Genomic DNA, 8,745 nt, shown 5'->3' with positions numbered 1-8,745 from the left:
AATATTAGTGATTAAGTTAAATAAATCAAGCTCCCAATCTTTCCAAAAGAGGCGAACTCAAACTTGACAGGTTAGTTGTAGGTCTCAATCAATCTTCAGGCCATTGCCTCAGCACCGAATTTAAGCTATTAGTTTGGCAGCCGCATGAGGCCTCGATGCTGAGTAGGCCACGGGATGTGGAGATGCCAGCGTTGGACTGGGGGGTAAACACAGTAAGAAGTCTCACCACACCAGGTTAAAGTCCAACAGGTTTATTTGGTAAGCAAAAGCCACTAGCTTTCGGAGAGCTGCTGACAAAGGAACAGCGCTCCGAAAGCTAGTGGCGTTTGCTACCAAATAAACCTGTTGGACTTTAACCCGGTGTGGTGAGACTTCTGCCCATGTGGGATTCAACGAGAGAATCCAGGGTCACCACCTTAAAATGCTTAACATTATCCCTTGCTGTCGGGTAAGGTTGCCACTTTTGGAAGGGGGTACAAAGAACAAGGAGCAACGCAGCACGGGAAACAGGCCCTTCGGCCCAACGAGCCCGTGCTGCCATCTCAACATTGCAGTTTTCCTCTTCTGCCCTTGACCCATGTCTACGTTTATGGCACCCACATTGGTAGGGACGGGTATAAGGCGAACCGCTTCAACAGTGCTGAAAACCATCGATAAATCTTGTCGCGTACAAACAGATGGGAAAAAAAGTTATTAATTTTAAAGATTATGGGCCTTGATTTCCACCCCCCCACACACCCGTGTGTTCCGCAGAGGCAGCCCACCCATTGGCTGGGGGGTGGGATCTTCCAGTCCCACTGCGGTCACTGGACTGTCCTGTCGATCGCCCCGACTGGGACAGCTGTAAAATTTGGGCCCACGGACTTCTCATAACCGGACTGCCCCTATCCGGGTGGTGGTGGTGGTATTATCAGTGACGCCTGGGAGTGGTGGCCGAGGGAGATGAACGAGTTAAAATTTGCAAGCTGACCGGGAGTTAAACCGCAAACGGAGGGCAGGTCGCTGGAAGTAGATACAAGGTAAATACTAAAAGAGCGAGGGCGCGATCCTATCGGCCGTTCACGTCACCCTCCCTCCGCAGCCAAGTTGGAGAGCCTGGAGCCCAGCCGAATCTCCCTTCGCCGCAGCGGGAATGGGAAAATCCTGAGCGGCCGTAACAGTGTCCGGCCTGTGTTCCCGGGAGTGGGGATTGTCTCCGGGCTTTCCGTTTAAATTCCGGTGGAGAATCCAGGCCAAAATCCAGAGAGACAGCTTCACCAGCCTTGGTGCCATTTCTCTCAGGCACCCACAATCTTTATATCGAAACGGAGCGGGGGATAGTGAGGAAATTCAGACCCTCAAGACCGGTAATTCTTTGTGACACAGAGAGGTCAACGCTTGGAATGGGCCTTCCACAGAAATGAGTCAATCAAACAGACACTGAAATTGGGCGTGATTGGGTGCTGCTGGAAGGGTTAAGTAAGAGGAGCAGAATGGTTTTCCATGTCAATAACTATCTTGGGAATCTTGTGTTGATGTATTAACGTTCAGTCACACAGCATGGATTTCCCCGAGGGATTATACCGAGCCCGTAAATGTCTATCTGAAATGATTGATTGTTAAAGGAACAAACTCTCCGTTAAAATAGCCAAAAAGATGGCTCAACACAATCACTTCGAGCTTACACCACAATATCACACCGAGAAAACGGTGACTCAGGAACCGCTTGGTGCTCATTACTCTCGGACTATTTGGACCCCGGGTGGTTAAATTGAAGAGTGTAACATCTCCCAACAAGCAGGGACACAAACCTCACAGTTTGGCGAGAAATTAGTCGGGAATATTTTTTGCAGAAATAGAGAATGAAGCCTTACTGTTGAAAAACCGGCTGACGTACCTTCAGGAGAATTAAAGGAACTGCCCGAAAGGTAAGTGACGAAAAATGAGGTTGAGTTTTTCCCCCCTTTCAAATGGTGTCGACTACACTGTAACACATGCTGAAATATTCTTCACTGAAAGGTCCTGGACTACTGTAATATCTTAATAAAAGTGCAGCTTCTAACCTAGACAACCTAACCTATATCGGAGCAACGAAAGGTCTCCATGATGACGCCAAGCGGTCATCTTAAGAATGCTATTTTCCATGACACTATTATGGAATATAAATAATCTTTAAACACAATCTGCGTGTGTGTCTATCAATAAAAGTGAGCCATTCACCTTTGCCAGTGCAACAGATCTATCTCCAGTTCAGCTGAATCAACAAAGGTGGCCATGGTGTCTCCAGTGTTGCTGGTGTCCAACTAGAGTGCACCCAGCTCCTCAATTACTCTCATTCAGTGTTTCAGAGTCACTTTTCTCCTGGTCATTAAGCCAGACCTTCCGCCACTTTGGCTTAAAGTTCAATAAAACCCGCACAGAAAAAAAAGGTGTTGCCACTACTCCTGTTAGACACAAGAATATTAGAACTGCAGTTCATCAACTACGAGGTTCCTTCGCCACAGAAAGGTACCCTTTGATGTTTCCGCCTAGGGAATTAACCTTTGAACATTGCGAACAAAGAAATTGGGGTCCTTTCATGATTGTTGACACAGTCTGAGTGGCAAACTGAAGGCAGCGTTAATGGAATCCACTACAGTATACTCTCAAATAGATGAAATATCCTCCTAACTACTGAGACACTCTTACCAAATAAATCCTATAATTAGCACTATTCAATTAAAAATCCAATGTACCGATATTCATTAATAAAACCAATCTTCATGAAACCTGCCTTCGGATCAAGGTCCTCCAGAACATCTCATGGGCTCCTCCAGATGTTTCAGGTTCGGCCCATGGATAATTTAGAGGTTTCCACCATTAGAATCTGGTTTGGCACATTCTAGTTTTGTCAGGACTCCAATAGCTGACCTACGCGGTCCTGTCCTTTCAGGATGACAAAAAAAACCCTTCTCCTGTCTCGACCTGGGGTCGGTGGCGTCCCGCAGAAAGAAACCATTCGATTCCCCTGCTCCTTCTGCTCAAAGAGACAAAAGGCCCTCGAGCCTCTCTCCGCCACCCTTTCCACGGCCTCCGTCAAATCTTTCCCCTTCCGGACAAGGTACAACAGAGAGGGTCTTCCGCCTCCTCTCTCAATCCCTTCGGAGACCCTCCGATTGCTCCAGCTTGGAGAAGAGGTTGTCCTCAATAAGAGCGGCGGCAAGTTTGATTCTTCCGGTTCTGAGCTTTCCTCCGCATCACAAGATGTCGTCGTAGTCCAGCAGCTTTGAGTGCTGCCTGGATTTCCAGAGTCTATACAGACGGAAGTCAAAGTATGTCTCGATCATCTGCTTGCCTGTAAGTCAACACGATGAGATTGAGTAAATGGGTTCATCAAAAGATAACAATCGTTCAATAGGACACTAAAACACAGCCAAATTATCACTGGTCGTATCATTACTTAGCACGCAGGGAGTCTGCACTTTGTGAATTTGCTCAAGCGTTTTGCGTTGAAGTCCATTTATTGGGGTCCCAAGTAGGCTGACATTAACGCTGCAATGAAATTAGTGTGAGCATCCCCCCCCCTAGCCGTCGCACTCCAGCACCCGTTCGGGTACGCTGGAGGGAGGATTTAGCACCTAACCAGCACCTCTTTCAGACGAAGAGAGGAGCACCCGGAGGAATCCCAGGTAGACACAGGGAGAATGCGCAGACTCTGCGCAGACTGTGACCCCCCCCCACCCCCCCCCCCCCCCCCCCCGAGCCGGGAATCGAACCCGGGTCCCTGGCGCTGAGAGGCAGCAGTGCTAACCCACCGTGTGCCACCGTGCTGCCCTGTGGTCACTGCTTAGCACGCAGGGAGTCCGCACTTTGTGGGTTTTTCACTCGAGGTTCGGGCATTTCGAAACCTCTGGAGACTCTCCCTGTAAGTGCTGGGTGGCCTCACCCACCGGCTTTGTTCTCAGTCAGGGGGGGGCATTTGAAATAGGGTGGGTGCCTGGTCCAAACACTTGCCACCCACCCGATCTCACCCCCATAACCTGGTGGGTGAGCAGGCACCAAAACCAGCAACCCGCTCACCATTTCGAAATAAATAATCAAAGGAAATCTGAGCTCATTAACAAGCCAATTAGTCCGAATTAGTACGCCGCCCCTCCCATAGTATGGTTGCTGTCTGTGGGCAGGCAGGATCTTTCAGCAGATCTTACGCCCCCTAATCCTCACCCGCTCACAGCTCTATGTCCCCCGTCAACCTACGCCCCCAGCTAACCCCACACCCCCTCATAAGCCCGTGGCCTCTCCTTGCAAACTTATGTCACCCGTATGCCATCTTCATAATCACTCACCCATTGTTAATAATAATCCTTGGGAAATACTAACAAAGAATTCCACTGAAACTGCACAAAAAGATTGTCATTTTTCAAACCTTCATGGGCAGAGCTCAGCAGCCATGTGAAGATGAAAAAAAAAACGCTCCCAACAATTTAATCCCTCTCACTCCTACACACTTAATCATGAAAAGATTCTGATTCATGAGACCCATTCAAATCTTTTTAAATCTTCCCAAATGTTCAATCCCTTGTAAAAGCAGAACTTCTATTCAGACCCCATATCAAGACCAGTTAACCCTTGAATAATCTCTTTAATTGGTCAGATAAGCTATGAACTCAGATCCTCAACCCCACTGAGATCATTGTAGTTTTCAAAACTCAGCCAAGCATTCATAATGGCATAATAATCATCCTTGGAAAATGCTAACAAGGAACTCTAGGGAAGCTGCATAAATAGATGATCATTTTTAAAACCTACACCAGACGGCCTGTCAATCAAAGCAGTCCAGTTGTTTAAATTCTCACTAACAGCAACGGCCTGTTTTTTCCAAGTTTAAAGAGCAGGAGTTTTTTTGAAAACTTTGAATCATAACAGTTATACAGACCCTACCTGTCTTTCAAGTGTGTTTACATATATTCCATTTGTTCAGTTGTTTCAGATGGGTAGCAAGAATAATCCAGTTAATTACAGGCTGGTGAGCCTTATAACAGTGGTAGAGAAATTATCGGAGAGGATTCTTTGAGACAGGATTTATTCCCACTTGGAAATATGTGGACGTATTAGTGAGAGGCAACATGGTTTTATGGATCGGGTTTTTCGAGAAAGTGACAAAGGTGATGAGGGTGGGGCAGTGGATGTTGTCTACATGGACTTCAGTAAGGCCTTTGACAAGGTCCCTCATGGCAGACTGGTGCAGAAGGTGAAATCACATGGGATCAGAGGTGAGCTGGCAAGATGGATACAAAACGGGCTCAGAGAAGATAGAGGGTAGCAGTGGAAGGGTGCACTTCCGAATGAAGGGCTGTGACAAGTGGCGTTCCTCAGGGGTCAGTGCTGGGACCTTTGTTTTTTGTAATATGTATAAACGATTTGAAGGAAAATGTAACTGGGTTGATTAGTAAGTTTACAGATGACACAAAGGTTGGTGAATTTGTGGATAGCGATGAGGGACATCAGAGGATACAGCAGGATATAGATCGGTTGGAGGCTTGGGCGGAGAGATGGCAGATGAAGTTTAATTTGGACAAATGTGAGGTAATGCATTTTGGAAGGTCTAATACAGATGGGAAATTTACAGTAAATGGCAGAAGTGTTAAGAGTATTGATAGGCAGAGGGATCTGGGTGTACAGGTACACAGGTCACTGAAAGTGGCAATGCAGGTGGAGAAGGTAGTCAAGAAGGCATACGGCATGCTTGCCTTCATTGGCCGGGGCAATGAGTTTAAAAATTGGCAAGTCATGTTGCAGCTTTATAGAACCTTAGTGAGGCCGCACTTGGAATGTAGTGTTCAATTCTGGTTGCCACACTACCAGATGGATGTGGAGGCTTTGGAGAGGGTACGGAAAAGATTTACCAGGATGTTGCCGGGTATGGAGGGCATTAGCTATGAGGAGAGGTTGGAGAAACTTGGTTTGTTCTCACTGGAACGATGGAGGTTGAGGGGCGACCTGATAGAAGTCTACAAGATTGTGAGAGGCATGGACAGAGTAGATAGAAGCTTTTTCCCAGGGTGGAAGAGTCAGTTACTAGGAGTCACAGGTTTAAGGTGCAAGGGGCAAGGTTTAAAGGAGATGTACGAGGCAAATTTTTTACACAGAGGGTGGTGGGTGCCTGGAACCTGTTGCCAGGGGAGGTAGTGGAAGTGGATACGATAGTGACTTTTAAGAGGCATCTTGATAAATACATGAATGGGTGGGAATCGAGAGATATGGTCTCCGGAAGGGTATAGGGGGTTTTAGTTCAGTCAGGCAGCATGGTCGGTGCAGGCTTGGAGGGCCGAAGGGCCTGTTCCTGTGCTGTAATTTTCTTTGTTCTTTGTTCGTGAATCCCACACTGTGGGTTTAGGCTCTTGGGTCAACCAAATGGGGTCTGTTGGCCTCAGCACCAAATTCAAATGGTTCTGCTGAGCTCGGATTGCCTGTGTGATTCACACCCTCGTTTCCCTGCTGGCAAAAATTGGATGTGTTGGAAATGGAGACAGGATTTCCACACGGTTAGTGGTTAGCACTGCTGCCTCACAGCTCCAGGGTCCCGGGTTCGATTCCCGGCTCGGGTCACTGTCTGTGTGGAGTTTGCACATTCTCCTCGTGTCTGCGTGGGTTTTCTCTGGGTGCTCCGGTTTCTCCAAAGATATGTGGGTTAGGTTGACTGGTCGTGCTAAATTAACCCTAGTGGTCGGGGGATTAGCAGGATAAACGTGTGGGAATCATAGAACCCTACAGTGCAGAAAGAGGCCATTCGGCCCATCGAGTCTGCACCGAACACAATCCCACCCAGGCCCCTAGCCCCCACATCCCTACATATTATACCCACTAATCCCTCTAACCTACACATCCCTGGACACTAAGGGGCAATTTCTTAGCGAGGTTGTGGCAACAGGGCCTGGGTGGGATTGTGGTCAGTGCAGACTCGATGGGCCGAATGGCCTCCTTGTGCAATGTAGGGATTCTCTGATTCTACCAGGGTCCATGCAGGTCCCACCCACAAATTTAAAGTTCTGCGGAGTCCTTCCGACTTGGTAAAAATCCAGCCCAAGTGTTCCTCTGGTGGTAGGGATTTTGGATTCGTATCCTGGGCCCTCAAATCAGGCTTCATAATGTAAGAGAAAGAAGGAGGATTTTTCATTGGCGTGAGCCTCTCCAACCTCGCCACGGGTATCGGGCACGCGTCGAAGAACCTCAATCCTCCCGATATTGTCAACGACACAGGCTGAGAAGTTGACTACCTTCAAGGGAACGGGGAGGCCTCGGCCTACCTTGCGCTGAGAGCTCCAACGGAGACTCGAAGGATATTCGGTGCGGAGTCATCAGGTTGGTCAGGCTTCGAAAGAGCTGTAAGTAACAAGCAAGAGATGAGTTTTGTTCGCCTGAACACGGGGCGCCCGAGCCCAGTGTTACACTCGCTGAGAATCTGGGTCAACCGACTGACAAATCATCTGTTTAAGTCTGTAGTCTCCCCGTGGATGCAGAGTAACCCAGTTAAAATAATACACACAGTCCTGTGGAAGAGTTGCATCGAGGCACAGGGGTTAGCACTGCTGCCTCGCAGCGCCAGGGTTCAATTCCGGCCTCGGATCACCGTTTATGCGGATTGCACATTCTCCCCGTGTCTGCGTGGGTTTCCGCCGGGTGCTCCGGTTTCCTCCCACACTCCAAAGTTTCAGGGGGATTAGCAGGGTAAATGTGTGGGATTATGGGAATAGGGCCTGGTGGGGGGGATTGTGATTGATGCAGGCTTGATGGGCTGAATGGCTTCCTTCTGCACTGTATCAATTCTACGATTGATTGAGAGACAACCTCTCTGCCTCCCGCCCCCACAACCCCTCCCCCAACAACTGGCTCAGAACGCATCTATACCTCAGTGCAAGGTCACTGCCCTGAACTGCAGCAAATTCCTAAATCCTGCTGAAAAGACACGTGCTGCTGAAGTTTTTCACCTTGCACTCATCAGGACAAACACAAGAATGCCAAATTTCAAACAATCACGGAAACTTATACTGCAAGAGCTTGGTGCTGACTTGTTGGCAGGTTGACCCTGGTTTGCCAATGTGAGAAAACAACAGGGAAACTACAGGTTCTCCTAAACTATCGGGGAATTTAAAAGTGGCTCAAAGCTTGAACATGATCGTTTTGTTCTCAGGGAACAATCTGTATTGATTGATGTTGCTTCCAGCAGGTATACATGAGTTTAGGTCATGAGTCTGACTGATGACCTTAAACTGCTTGCTGTATCAAATCGGTTGGACTTAAACCTGGTGCGGTCAGGCTTCTGACTGTTGTATCACACTCAGGATTGTTCAGGCAGTGCAGCCCCATTGCGGAATCGTATCTCACATGGGTTTTGCAGCTTGGTTGAGCGTGCTCTGTACCCTGCCCGCCTGCAACAGGGCAACACGTCTCGCTTCTCATCAACGTACGAACCTAAAACGTTACTGTGCGAGTCAGTCTCTCGCTGCGGTGTATCAACAAAGAACAACACAGCCCGGGAAACAGGCCCTTCGGCCCAACGAGCCCGCGCTGCCATTTTAACATTACCAGTCCCCCCCTCCACCCATGACCCTTATCTATTGTTTTATGGCAATCCACATTGAGGGAAAACTAATTTAGGGACAATTTATTACCTCCAATCAGCCTAAGAGCACATCTTTGGGGTGTGGGAGGAAACCGGAGCACCCGGAGTAAACCCACGCAAGCACGGGGAGAATGCGCAAACTCCCGCAGACACCGGCCCAAATC

General features: G+C 48.4%; 1 protein-coding gene across 2 annotated transcripts in view; it reads right to left on the bottom strand.

The window, feature by feature from the left end:
- Positions 1-371: 371 nt before the first annotated feature.
- The window catches only part of LOC145339268 (NMDA receptor synaptonuclear signaling and neuronal migration factor-like), a 98,184-nt gene continuing 89,810 nt past the window's right edge, over positions 372-8,745 (bottom strand). For both annotated transcript variants that reach the window (XM_080183677.1, XM_080183678.1), the window contains 2 exons: positions 7,266-7,341; positions 372-3,313 (listed from right to left, as the gene is read on the bottom strand). In XM_080183677.1, the coding sequence (XP_080039803.1) occupies positions 3,216-3,313; positions 7,266-7,341 (174 nt within the window). In that variant the 3' untranslated portion in view covers positions 372-3,215. The remainder of the gene's footprint in view (positions 3,314-7,265; positions 7,342-8,745) is intronic.

Source organism: Carcharhinus amblyrhynchos, unplaced genomic scaffold, assembly GCF_965287045.1.
Source record: "Carcharhinus amblyrhynchos unplaced genomic scaffold, sCarAmb.v2.hapA scaffold_374, whole genome shotgun sequence".
Taxonomy (NCBI): Eukaryota; Metazoa; Chordata; class Chondrichthyes; order Carcharhiniformes; family Carcharhinidae; genus Carcharhinus; species Carcharhinus amblyrhynchos.
Note: the sequence above shows the minus strand (reverse complement) of the source record. Positions and strands in the feature narration are given on the sequence as shown.